Genomic DNA, 13,586 nt, shown 5'->3' with positions numbered 1-13,586 from the left:
GTTCCTGCTGGAGACAGAACAAGCTGACGCTGCAGTTCTAAGAGCAGCCGTAGGCCCTCTTTGTAGGGTCAAAGGCTGTGTATGTTCCATTGGAGGGGTCATGATGGGGAAGGGGGAGGAAGATGAAAACGAAGGGCTGTCTCCTCAGCAGCTTTCGAGTGACAGCCTCCGAAGTGTGCAGACGCTTGAGGATCCCACTCCACGAGATCTACACAGGTGTCCGCATTCTACTTCTGTTGTTCTATGCAATCCAGGGTAGAAAAATGATTGGTGGTACACACAGGGGACACGGAGGTTGACACTGTCTAAGAGGATCTAAGAGTCAGCAAAGGAGAAGACCATTTGCCTTTGTTTTGACTTGTGGATGCCTTTCTGGTTGGCAGAGGAAGACTCATGTGTGTCAGCCGGAAGGACATAAGAAGTCTTTGTGGGAGTATATCTTGTGTCGTCCTCATCCTACCGGTTATGTAGCAGGTGATATCGCCCCAGGGCGTGGGCGAAAGTTTGGTGGCACGTTACACAGCTGAAGGGGGAGATGGGGATACTACCACGACACTGGGCAATTTTACAACCGCTATGCTGAATCTGAGTTGGCACGTCGGCATGGCCAGTTCCTTCACAGAGTGAGATGTAGCAAGAACTGTACTGTACGTGACAGATGGTAGAACGTGGGGTTTGCGGCTGACCGACAACTTGTGAGTCACCAGGTAAGGGACTTATTTCTTCACCCGGACCTCCTGGACAGCCTGCTCATCGAGATAGACAGGACAGTCACAGGAGGACGTGGCATGGTCATTATTGCAGTTGATACGGTGGGTAGAAGGCAGACAATCGCCCTCGTGAGCATCGCTACCACAAGTTACACATCTGGCCGGGTGTTGACAGGACATTCGAGTGGGGTTGTAACGATGACACTGGTAGCAGGACATCAGTTTCAGAATGTGTGGTCTGACTGTGATAACTTCATAACTGCTTTTATCTTTGATGGAAGCATCATTCTGCCAAAAGTAAGAAAGAGAGTGTGTGTGGGCACAAGGATGAATCTACCCTTTTCATCACCGATGGACTGCACTGACAACCTGATCAGAGAGGTACATTTGGATTTCTACCTCTGTCAGACAGTCGAGCAGCCTAGTGTAAATAACACCACTGGAAGAACTCGGAGATCTGTGGGCCTCGACACAAACAGGACAGCCGTTAGGGAGTGAAGCTGCGAGCAGTTGTCGTGCTTGAAAATCGGAAGCAGTCTCCGAAAGCAAAGTGCCGTCAGATTAATGAGAGCAGGATTTCACGGGGCCGGCAATTGCATCGACACCTTTCTCAGTGAGAAACAGATTTACCACTGCAAAAGACTGACCGTCTTCAGTATGTGAAACCACAAGGAACCGTGGCGCAGATGGAAGGGTCTTTGAATTGGGAGCTTCATTCCATTTACGTTTGGTAGACATTGACTGCAGAGATGACGATTGGCTCATTGCGAGGAGATCCCCCCAAATTGCCAGCGTCTCCCACGGCACGCTCCTTCCGATTGGGGCCCCATTAAGAAGGGGTGCACCTGCCTTAGGTGACTGTTCACACCTCAGGTCACACATCGTGAGCACCTGACAGGGGGAGTGATCGGCAATTTGAGAAGGCAGCAGCCCTGGCAGTCACCTCTCCCTGGGTCTGGCCTGTACCAGAGCATACATGCAAACCATACCTGTCACCCTGGGGTTGGGAATTATGTGTTACCCAGTCACACGTTACACGTCAGACATATGGGTCGGCCTTTAGGAGTGCACAGGGAGGAAGAAGAGAAAGAGGAACCTCGAACGCTGAAACAGAGGAAGGATAGGAGAAGGTGAACAAAGTGTAACGTACCCTCTCTTTTATTGTTTTTTTTTGTTATTGTCTTTTGTTATTGTAGTTTTAGAGATATGAAATTATTGTAGCGGTTTGCTTAGTCAGCTGTACTTCGGAATTTTTTGACATTGAGCCTGAAACTTGCGTAATAAATACTTCGCGCGCAGTGCGATTTGCGGCATAAACAAAAATTAATTGCGGAGATGTAATCCACAGAATATTAACAGAAAAGCTTTAGAACAAATCGCACGACTGAGTAGACACATTCAGAGGGTACGTACATTCACGTACGAGTGGTTGCGATCTGATGAGAAAGATCTATCTTAAATTTTTTTGTGTAAAATAATTACGGCGTAACACAATTGGAGGTTGCGAACGTACAACCAGGGTAAAGTCACGTGCTTTCTACCATTCCCCGTAGCCTGGGTAGAAGAACTGCAATTATTTAAATTTAAGAATATTTCTTTTTCAATCGGACTCCTATTTTTATACGAAAAGGGAGATTGCAGGTTCTGAATGTCTCGGCAAAAACACATTGAAATTAATCTTAGTGGCCACCAAAGGAAAGTAGTGAGCACGATCACGTACCTCTATTGCTGAGCAGCGCCGTCGTAAAGATCGTCGCCTCCATTTAAATTCGTATTCTCGAATTAACAGAATGATTTGTACTCTTTGGTATGGGATTTAGGCTTGATCTTGGCAGAAATTATAAAACACATTTTTTCCATCATAACACCTTCATTTAACATGAAACTATATAGTACGTCTTTATGCCAGCACATCAGAACAAAAAAAGGTAGTTAATACTAGAAGTAATAAAAGAATCTCGAAATTAGTCCTTTGTCTCTCAAAAAAAATGATAAAAAAGTTTTTTTAGAGTATTCCTCTGGTATGACAGTCTAACAAATTTTCTTCTTGTATCTTTGAGGTTAAATTACAACATTTTTTAGTTCCTTTTCAAAAAAAAGGAAAAAAGGGTCGAAAAACAGTGGTGAGACAGTTCAGATGTCAGCTCCTGAAAATGCAGAATACGTTCCCAGCAACACCCCAGACATGATCCGTAAGGGAGAGGACAAGGAACAGCAACAGGGTAGACATCCAGCACGGAAGGGAGAAGATGTTGCAAAGGCTGGGGCCACTTGGTAGCCAAGCACGAACTTGTCAAAGAGCAGTGAGCCCCGTGTGGGGCATGAACTACATTTGTATTTATTGCTGCAATGGCACAGTCTCCAGCAAGACAGGCAGTACATTAATGAGAAAGCCCAGATAAAGCGCTGCAGTTAACCTTTGTGGTAGCACTTATGACCCTATTAGTCTATTGCCAAGCACACCTGCCCATAGCTCGATTGAGAATTGGTGCTGATGCCCTCTTTCCTGAATTGCTTGTGGATTCACACCTGTCCATACATGCTGGTTATGGAAATACACAACACCATCTCTTCTGAACCGTGTCTCATCCATAAATAAAATCTCTGATGTGAACAGTGGATATGCAGCACACTTCTGCAAAAGCCAATGACAGAACTGCTGTCGATCATGATGATCCTGTGGCCATAGGGCCTGAAAGTGCTGTAGACGGTATGGGTGAAGCAACTGTTCATGAAGTTCTCCCCAGATAAGAGAGTGAGACATGCCTTCTGGTGCAGCTAATCATCACAGCTAGTCCCAGCAGTTTATTCCACCAAACATAGCACAAGCTCCTCCTTGTCAGGTATGCACACTCTGTGGGGCCTTCCACTGTCAGTCTTCTGAGGCGCAAGGCTACCTGTGTCCTGTGTCCCTCAGGCGCTGGAAAAGTCTGTCAAACAGCTTATCAGAAGCCATTCTGCGCTGTGAATGCATTTCAGCATCGAGGGCAGGAGCTCATAAGCTACATCCATTTGCTAAGCTGTAGCAGAATATCGTATCGGCCACTTCACTTGTCGAAGGCTTTCGTTGCCAACAAGTGGTGGAAGTGAGAAAATGTAAATGTACTACACCATTTGTACATAAAAACAGTGCAATAACAGTAAATACACTCCTGGAAATGGAAAAAAGAACACATTGACACCGGTGTGTCAGACCCACCATACTTGCTCCGGACACTGCGAGAGGGCTGTACAAGCAATGATCACACGCACGGCACAGCGGACACAACAGGAACCGCGGTGTTGGCCGTCGAATGGCGCTAGCTTCGCAGCATTTGTGCACCGCCGCCGTCAGTGTCAGCCAGTTTGCTGTGGCATACGGAGCTCCATCGCAGTCTTTAACACTGGTAGCATGCCGCGACAGCGTGGACGTGAACCGTATGTGCAGTTGACGGACTTTGAGCGAGGGTGTATAGTGGGCATGCGGGAGGCCGGGTGGACGTACCGCCGAATTGCTCAACACGTGGGGCGTGAGGTCTCCACAGTACATCGATGTTGTCGCCAGTGGTCGGCGGAAGGCGCACGTGCCCGTCGACCTGGGACCGGACCGCAGCGACGCACGGATGCACGCCAAGACCGTAGGATCCTACGCAGTGCCGTAGGGACCGCACCGCCACTTCCCAGCAAATTAGGGACACTGTTGCTCCTGGGGTATCGGCGAGGACCATTCGCAACCGTCTCCATGAAGCTGGGCTACAGTCCCGCACATCGTTAGGCCGTCTTCCGCTCACGCCCCAACATCGTGAATCTCGCCTCCAGTGGCGTCGCGACAGGTGTGAATGGAAGGGACGAATGGAGACGTGTCGTCTTCAACGATGAGAGTCGCTTCTGCCTTGGTGCCAATGATGGTCGTATGCGTGTTTGGCGCCGTGCAGGTGAGCGCCACAATCAGGACTGCATACGACTGAGGCACACAGGGCCAACACGCCAACACCCAGCATCATGGTGTGGGGAGCGATCTCCTACACTGGCCGTACACCTCTGGTGATCGTCGAGGGGACACTGAATAGTGCATGGTACATCCAAACCGTCATCGAACCCATCTTTCTACCATTCCTAGACCGGCAAGGGAACTTGCTGTTCCAACAGGACAATGCACGTCCGCATGTATCCCGTGCCGCCCAACGTGCTCTAGAAGGTGTAAGTCAACTACCCTGGCCAGCAAGATCTCCGGATCTGTCCCCCATTGAGCATGTTTGGGACTGGATGAAGCGTCGTCTCACGCGATCTGCACGTCCAGCACGAACGCTGGTCCAACTGAGGCGCCAGGTGGAAATGGCATGGCAAGCCGTTCCACAGGACTACATCCAGCATTTCTACGATCGTCTCCATGGGAAAATAGCAGCCTGCATTCCTGCGAAAGGTGGATATACACTGTACTAGTGCCGACATTGTGCATGCTCTGTTGCCTGTGTCTATGTGCGTGTGGTTCTGTCAGTGTTATCATGTGATGTATCTGACCCCAGGAATGTGTCAATAAAGTTTCCCCTTCCTATGACAATGAATTCATGGTGTTCTTATTTCAGTTTCCAGGAGTGTACATAAGTGAATCCGCATTTGGAAGAAGATAAAACACCGTGATACTTTCCCAGGGTTGATTGTACTGACAATAAGGCACATGAAAATTATGAAAACTAATGCAGCCTACAACACAACTCTAACCACACAACTAACTGTGGATCACCTAACAGTAAGACATCATACTACCCTGCCGACACATGAGATAAAGCACCAAAGCAATGTGTGGTGTGCGTACTGTAAGATCTTCAGTACACACGCCATCAGATTATTTGACTTGTCGCTCTAACGAAGTAGGTGAGTGTCAGCAATATGTCTCGTGGTCTTATCATGACGTGTTTATCTTCTGCCATTAGGTCAGACGATAGAAATGCCACTTGCACGCTTAGAGTAGCAGATTGACGGTGACCAACTTTAAATAGAAATTGATTAATTTTCATACACATTTATTAAAATAATAACAAGCTTACAAATTACTTAACTTGGTTCTGGATGCTATTTACAATTGACAATCTGAAGTTCCCTGGGTATTGCTACCTTAATCTTATTCTCACATGTATCTCTGATACTTGACAAAAGTGTCTATACATTTATCTTCATGGCTATGTACAGGAATATGGTAATCTTATTAGGCGCGGACTGAAACTTGACTATAGACTGGTACAGACAAATGTAGAACTCGTACAGACTGGTACAGACTAATGCAGACTGCCTAATTGGAGGTCTGTACACTCAATATAATACCTCGCACATTCATGTATCACTGCACAAGTGTGATCCGTGAGGAGAAAAGGTTCTACGTTAGCAGCAATCTCATTGGCTGTGTTACATATTAATATGCGGATTGGCACAAGCAGAATTTGGTCCGTCTCTATGGCAGCGCCATCTCGTAGTGTGGAGATGGACGAGCGCTGCGCCTGCACTGTTGTGCTTAGCAGGGTGCGCTCTAGTGTGAAAGTTGTGTACGCACTGACTAAGTGGAACTATGTACACAACACAATGACAGTGCTTCTATCCACAACCAAGCATCACGCAGCCATTCCTACAAACACGTGTATCTCGGAAAATATGCGTTTGCGGACTCATGTTTATTCGACTTATTTTTCTTGTTTTGATGAGTACTACCACCTCTAAAAGTATTTGAAACATTTTTAAACACCCTATATGTATTTTGTAACAAACTGTTATCCTAAATTGTCTGCACAGCTTATTAGTCCGGGTGTTAATCATTACAGAGTAGTACACCAGAGAACCAAGTTAGTTATTGTTGACTCCATGAGGAAGTTTACCTCGGTGACAGAATTGAACACTGCAATCTCGTCTTTAGGTATACAAACTAACTACGAAATTGCTTGGCTAGGATATTCAGATTTACTGATTTTACTCTGTGTATTGTAAAACAACAGTGGTGCACTTCTTTGAACAGGTTTTATTTATATTCTTTGCTAGGAAAAAACGAGTTGTTAAATCTGCATTTTCATTTGGATGCCTGCTCACTACATTCCAATTCCATTTTGTTTGCAAATAAAAATGCCTAGAAAACAGCCAAGTCTTTCTGATTACACCAGAATGGCTAATAGAATGAGGTCTATGCCGTCTAAAGAATCCAATAAAGATCACGAGGGAGGGCTTGCAGCAGATCGAGAAATCAGGTTTTGACTCGCTCTTTCGAAGCTTCTTTCAAGAGTGAAGCGCAACATAGCTCCGATCGAGAATGTCACGCATCATCTCACTCCTCAAACCTCCTCACTCACACAAGCTTTAACTTATTTCTCTGCAACATAACATCATACAAACAGAAGATTTGGTGGGAATCAGCACAAATGAGGGACTTCTTACACCAAAAATCCCACTTATTCTTATCAGTTTATCACTTCCCTTTAAACATGTACAATTGAAGGTTATGCAACACAATGCCAGATGCTGTGTGTTGCAGACGTGGATCTTAGAGTCAGTTGCTTTTTGTATGGCCAGCTTTATGTGGCTCTCTCCTGTGTTAGTGAAGCAAATAGTCTCTTTGTGCATGTCCCCAATCACACTGCTTCAAACATTGTATACAAAAAACGCTTATAAGTAAAAAATAATATGTGGACAACACCAAGCTTCTCACCTAGTCAAATAATGAAAACAAACAAAAAAAAAAAAACAACAACACATATTTAATCAGTAAATAAGATACCTTGATTTCCACGGAGCAGTTATCAGTGTAAATCAAGTATAATACCTACTGACCCATGTGTACTTCCATCTTCCCATGGCTCCTTTCCTGAGCGTCATGTGGAGCGAATATTTTTTGGTAATCGGCAGTGTTTGGGCTCGATTGGTCTCGAGCATCTTGTTGCAGTCTTTTATTGCTTCACTTCTATTTCGTTTTTCTGCAATTGTTCTGGGTTGGTCTTTTATGAAGCTCTTTCGTTTGAACTCACGCCCGTAGTGTACTCACTATCGATTGCGAGTTCTGTCTTTGGTGTATTTAGAAACCGTAGGTTGGTAAAACAACCGACTCACGTGTTTACTACAGCAGACTCTTTGGCCTGTATTATTTATAGGTGAGCGCGGTCACCCTGGAGGAGGTTATCGCACAGTGGCCTTCGTGTCTGCTTTGGTGACATCGACATCCTGCCTTCCGCATACGGGTGTTGTTATTGAACCCGCACTTCTACCCGTGGAGGAACGCCGGCCTGGTAGGGTCCCTCTGTCCGCTCTTCACTGGTTGTCTGCGGGAAGCGGATGGCAGATTATTCATCGGCTGCGTCGACAAAGACAAACAAACAGCAACCATCATGGGACGGTGGAGCTGCCGTTCGGCGAGGGTTTGAATCCGGGAGCAGTTCGGCTGGGTCGGTGTCTGCCTGAATGACTGGGGACGGCTCAGAATTGTGCACAGCACTCCCGGACAAATGATGACGTGCGGCGAGGGAAAGGAGAAAAGAAGTGTGAATGTTTCAAGTTGATCGTCCTTTGGGATTAAGTTCAGCCAGTCGTCTTTCCTGCCCTGTAGCCACCACTGTGGCAATCCTCTATTCTGTTCACTGGTGCAATTCTGACAGTGTAAATTCCTCCTCGCATTGTTGCCAACTGGTGTAGTGATGTATTTTGGTAGTTATTTGTGTACAGTTGCACTCCTGTGTTTTGGTAGTTCATCCTCCCGCCCTGTGGTTACAGAATTTTGGGTGGGAAGTTAGTTCATTGTCTTCCAAGATCTAGTGTAGTATTATTAAGGTTAATTCTAGTTCAGTCTAGTGTTCTGTTAATCTCACCAAACTATTTGCGCTGTATTTATTCTAAGTGAGATATGTCAATTCCTTGGCACCGTCCACACCTTGGTCATAGTCTTTTAATATTATATGATTAGACCACAGTTCCACCTACAAGTAATATGTTGAACCTCTTCCTAGTTAAACTTCCCAGTACATTGACAACATTATGATTTTTCATGTAATATGGAACTATTTTACTACAGATTTTAAGAGAAGAATCAATAAAGAGAATCCAGAATGGAATGTAGCAAATATTATGTCAAGCATAGTTGCCACTCACTGTATAGCAGAGATGCTGAGGCGCAGATAGGCACAACAAAAAGGCTACCAGAAAGTGAGCTATGGGCCAACAAGGCCTTTGTCAGAGATAGAAGATACACACACACAAAAGCACGCACACAACTCATACACACATGACTGCAGTCTCTGGCTTTGGCATCGTGCGGGCAAGCTGCATTTGTGTGTGTGTTTGCGTGGGTGTTTTATCTCTGACAAAGGCCTTGTTGGCTGAAAGCTCACTTTCTGGTAGTCTTTTTGTTGTGCCTATCGAATCTCAGAATCTCCGCTATACGGTGAATAGCAACTATCCTTTTCATAGCATTGTTACAATGAATAAAGAGGATCACAGGTGATTTCTGCACATCTCAGAACCAATTTCAGAACATAAACTTTATTGAATTACTATAAAATTCATCTTCATTAACAGTTTTTCCATCATAAAATCTGCTGTAAATGGAGCTACAGTAACACATCTCCTCTAACTCGTATGCTGCATCTTGACCTCTGCCCGACAACTGACTTGGCTCGATGACAATGTAACACGGACACTTCCACACCACTGGCAAATATGTAAATAATTAGAGTCGTGATTCTCTGTGACAGACAAATGGCCACCAGAGAGCGTCAGTCTTTTTTCTGTTTCGTGTTGTTATCAGCCTGGAAGGATATGTGAGGGGTGTGAACTGTGTGAGGTGTTGAGTAATCTCTGAGGAGGACACAGGTCCTGTGAGGCAGCGATGTCAGCACCTGACTAAGTCTGAAAGAAACTGCGTCTGGCTGGCCAGTCAAGTCGTGAAATATCGAGATTTGCGGGTCAGTCACGTGCGACAGTGGGCCGACATCTGAGTGCGTGGAAATGTGGGGGCAGACATACTAGACAAGTTCGTGGCTAACCACATCCAAGGTTGCTGCAAGTTTCCCCAAGTGAAATTCCCTGATCTTTTCCTGATTTCCTGAAAAGTTTTAGCATTTTCCCTCAGAAATTTTGAGATCTCAAGGGTAAGTTAAAATGTAAGTTGACAATCTGTCTTTGCTGCAATGGTACAAGAAACAATAGTCTAAATGAGGAAATATCTAAAAAAAGCTTGCAAGTAGATGGCATTTCCTGATGTCAGCAAAGATCTTAAGTACTAAAATCAACATCTTTTACATGAACTGTTTATAGATGGAGAAAGCAAGCCACATAGTATGTGTGTTTTATTAAGACCACTAATATTATTTCATTTCAGTGAAATGAAACACATTTCGTGACAAAAATACACATTTCTAGATCTACATCTAATCCATACTGACGGTGTGTGGCGGAGGGTACCCTGAGTACCTCTATCAGTTCTCCCTTCTATTCCAGTCTCATATTGTTCATGGAAAGAAGGATTGTCGGTATGCTTCTGTGTGGGCTCTAATCTCTCTGATTTTATCCTCATGGTCTCTTCGCGAGATATACATAGGAGGGAGCAATATACTACTTGACTCCTTGGTGAAGGTATGTACTCCAAACTTCAACAAAAGCCCGTGCCGAGCTACTGAGTGTCTCTCGTGCAGAGTCTTCAACTGGAGTTTATCATCTCCGTAACGCTTTCGCAATTACTAAATGATCCTGTATCGAAGCTCGCTGCTCTCCATTGGATATTCTCTATCTCTTCTATCAACCCTATCTGGTACGGATCCCACTCTGCTGAGCAGTATTCAAGCAGTGCGCGAACAAGCGTACTGTAACCTACTTCCTTTGTTTTCAGTTTGCATTTCCTTAGGATTCTACCAATGAATCTCAGTCTGGCATCTGCTTTACCGACGATCAACTTTATATGATCATTCCTTTTTAAATCACTCCTAATGCATACTCCCAGATAATTTATGGAATTAACTGCTTCCAGTTGCTGACCTGCTATTCTGTAGCTAAATGATAAGGGATCTATCTTTCTATGTATCCACAGCACATTACACTTGTCTACATTGAGATTCAATTGCCATTCTCTGCACCATGCGACAATTCGCTGTAGATCCTCCTGCATTTCAGTACAATTTTTCATTGTTGCAACCTCTCGATACACCACAGCATCATCTGCAAAAAGCCTCAGTGAACTTCCAATGTCATCCACCAGGTCATTTATGTACATTGTGAATAGCAACGGTCCTATGACACTCCCCTGCGGCACACCTGAAATCACTCTTACTTCGGAAGACTTCTCTCCATTGAGAATGACATTCTGCGTTCTGTTATCTAGGAACTCCTCAATCCAATCACACAATTGGTCTGATAGTCTGTATTCTCTTACTCTGTTCATTAAACGACTGTGTGGTACTGTGTCAAAAGCCTTCCGGAAGTCAAGAAACACGGCATCTACCTGTGAACCCGTGTCTATGGCCCTCTGAGTCTCGTGGACGAATAGCACGAGCTGGGTTTCACACGACCGTCTTTTTCGAAACCCATGCTGATTCCTTGGAGTTACAAGTCAGATTTAAAATACCTTCACTGACTTTGGAAATAACCTCAGAAAAAGTAGACCTCTTGAAAGAAATGTATAAGAAGAGGAAGAATTTTGTAAATCAACACTGTAGGTGACCACCAATAAAATGTCAGTTCTACTAGGTTTGTTATTGTCTATTATTACCCACTGCATTACATCTGTTATTTTACAGGTATTTCAAAAAATATACGAGTACATGGTGTACAAACAGCCAATGACAGTCACAATTCTCTTCTTCTCATTGTCTGTTTGGAGTTTGTGTAAGGAGTCAGACAGTAGAGTGTATAAGATTTGCCGACGACATGGCTGTGATGGCAGAGATGGCAAGAGGATGGAATAAAAGTTAAATGATCTTAACACAAATTTAGAAGAATATGGAATGAAGATTAACAAGAAGAAAATTTAAAGTATGGTAAGTGGAAGAAAGGGGAGAAAATTCCGTATGAAAATAGGAGGAGAGGAAATTGAGCAAGTGAATAACTTCAATTATTTGGGAAGTATAATAATGGATGAAATGGATTGCTCAACAGAAATTAGAAAGAGAATTGCAATGGCAAAAGAAGGATTCTAGAGGAAACAAATTACTTTGTGGACCACTAAACAAAAGAGAAAAAGACTTGCCAAATGTTACATCTGGAGGGTTGCAGTGTATGGTGCGGACACCTGGACATTGAGGAAGGAAGATTAAAGAAGATTGGAGGCACTAGAGATGTGTATATGGAGCAGAATGGAAAAATTGAAATGGGAAGACCAAGTAAGGAATGAAGAAGTATTAAGAAGAGTTGGAGAAGAAAGAAACATGCTGAAAGTCATCAGAAAGAGAAAATGGAACTGGACTAGGCATTGTTTGAGGAGGGACTGCTTATTGAAGGTAGGAATAGAAGGAATGGTGGAAGAGGAAAAAGAAGATATAAAATGCTGGACAATATCAAAGGAGACAAGTACTCAGAAATGAAAAGACTGGCTATGGACAGACAAATGTGGAAGAGTCTTAACCCATGACAAGCCCTTCAAGGTATTCTGCCACATTAGTACTACTACTACTAATACTACTACTGTTCCTTCTTCTAACATTAACATTCTTCACCTCTGGAAATGGAGGTACTCTTTACATGCACTAGTTTAAAATCTTTGATCCAACCAATTTCACTTTACCACTTACTTATCTTCGTACCTGACAATGGCATAACAGCCGAAAACTGGCTTGAGCAAAAAATAATAAATACTGTACAATATTACACCAGTTCTGTGTGGTTCATTCATAAAGTACAGTCTGTCATGTATTTTTAAATGCAAGATGGGTTCCTTCAAAGAAATTTAATATTTAAAATGGTAACTAGTAGTATCCTGATAAATTTAATTAAAGCTTAAAATAACAGAATATCAGTTCTCATTTATTATTGTTTCACAGATTCATAATAACACAGAAGTTTTTAAATTTGACTTACTGCAAAAAAACATTGTCAATGCTATTTACAAATTGCTACATGATCAGTGATGCCATTTTATCATTTAAAGAAATGATGTCATTGCAAATCCATTGTTGTTACAACAAGAATCAAACATTACTGTAGATTATTACAGCAAGTATTCAAACAACATTACAGTTCCTTCTATACATTTCCAAAATTACTTGTTATATTCCTTCAAAACAGTTTCTTCCTATGTTGACAAGGCATGTAATCAGTACTGACAATTGTACTTTCCCATAAATTCCACATCACTTTTATACACACAGATGCAATGCTCTCACCCTCTCTCACTGTCACTGCCGCCGACGCTACTATCACTGTCGCTGTCTTCGTCACTCTCCGAACGTTCGTCTGCATTGACTCTGTTGTCTTCAGGTGCCCCAAAGTAGAAAAGCTGTAGCGCAGCATGGATGCTGCCACGAATTACGAGATTGGGCATCTGCTCAGTCAGCCTGTCTGTGGCTTTGGGGTCACCTTCACACCCTTCGACACTCAGCTCCCTGTGAAAGAAAAGGAGCATTGCTGTTACTGTGACAATGTGACCAACAAACTGAGATTGCTCTATGCTGTGAATGTTTGTACAACACTACTGAAGGCTTTAAGTTATCTCCACTCCTTAAACCTCGTCAAGCTTTGACACTGTCTTTTACCGAGCAGCAAGAGTCTCCACGAAGTCGGGACATGCTTGTTCTTTGATAAAAAGGCAAAGTCAGACCTTGACGAGGTTTTGAGGTGTAGAGTTATAACTTTAGCAACAAAGATCTGTACTGTAAGGGCTACAGTCTTTCCACTTGTGATGTACTGATGTGAGACCTGAACCATTAGAAATGTGGAATAAAT

General features: G+C 43.7%; 1 protein-coding gene across 4 annotated transcripts in view; it reads right to left on the bottom strand.

Moving 5' to 3' along the window:
• Nucleotides 1-12,647: 12,647 nt before the first annotated feature.
• The window catches only part of LOC126293387 (F-box/LRR-repeat protein 7-like), a 162,913-nt gene continuing 161,974 nt past the window's right edge, over nt 12,648-13,586 (bottom strand). For all 4 annotated transcript variants that reach the window (XM_049986595.1, XM_049986596.1, XM_049986598.1 and 1 more), the window contains one exon: nt 12,648-13,246. In XM_049986595.1, coding sequence (XP_049842552.1) covers nt 13,024-13,246 — 223 coding nt within the window. In that variant the 3' untranslated portion in view covers nt 12,648-13,023. The remainder of the gene's footprint in view (nt 13,247-13,586) is intronic.

Source organism: Schistocerca gregaria, chromosome 10, assembly GCF_023897955.1.
Source record: "Schistocerca gregaria isolate iqSchGreg1 chromosome 10, iqSchGreg1.2, whole genome shotgun sequence".
In the NCBI taxonomy this organism is placed as follows: Eukaryota; Metazoa; Arthropoda; class Insecta; order Orthoptera; family Acrididae; genus Schistocerca; species Schistocerca gregaria.
The sequence above is the reverse complement of the archived record's forward strand: the minus strand, read 5'-3'. Positions and strand labels throughout refer to the sequence as shown.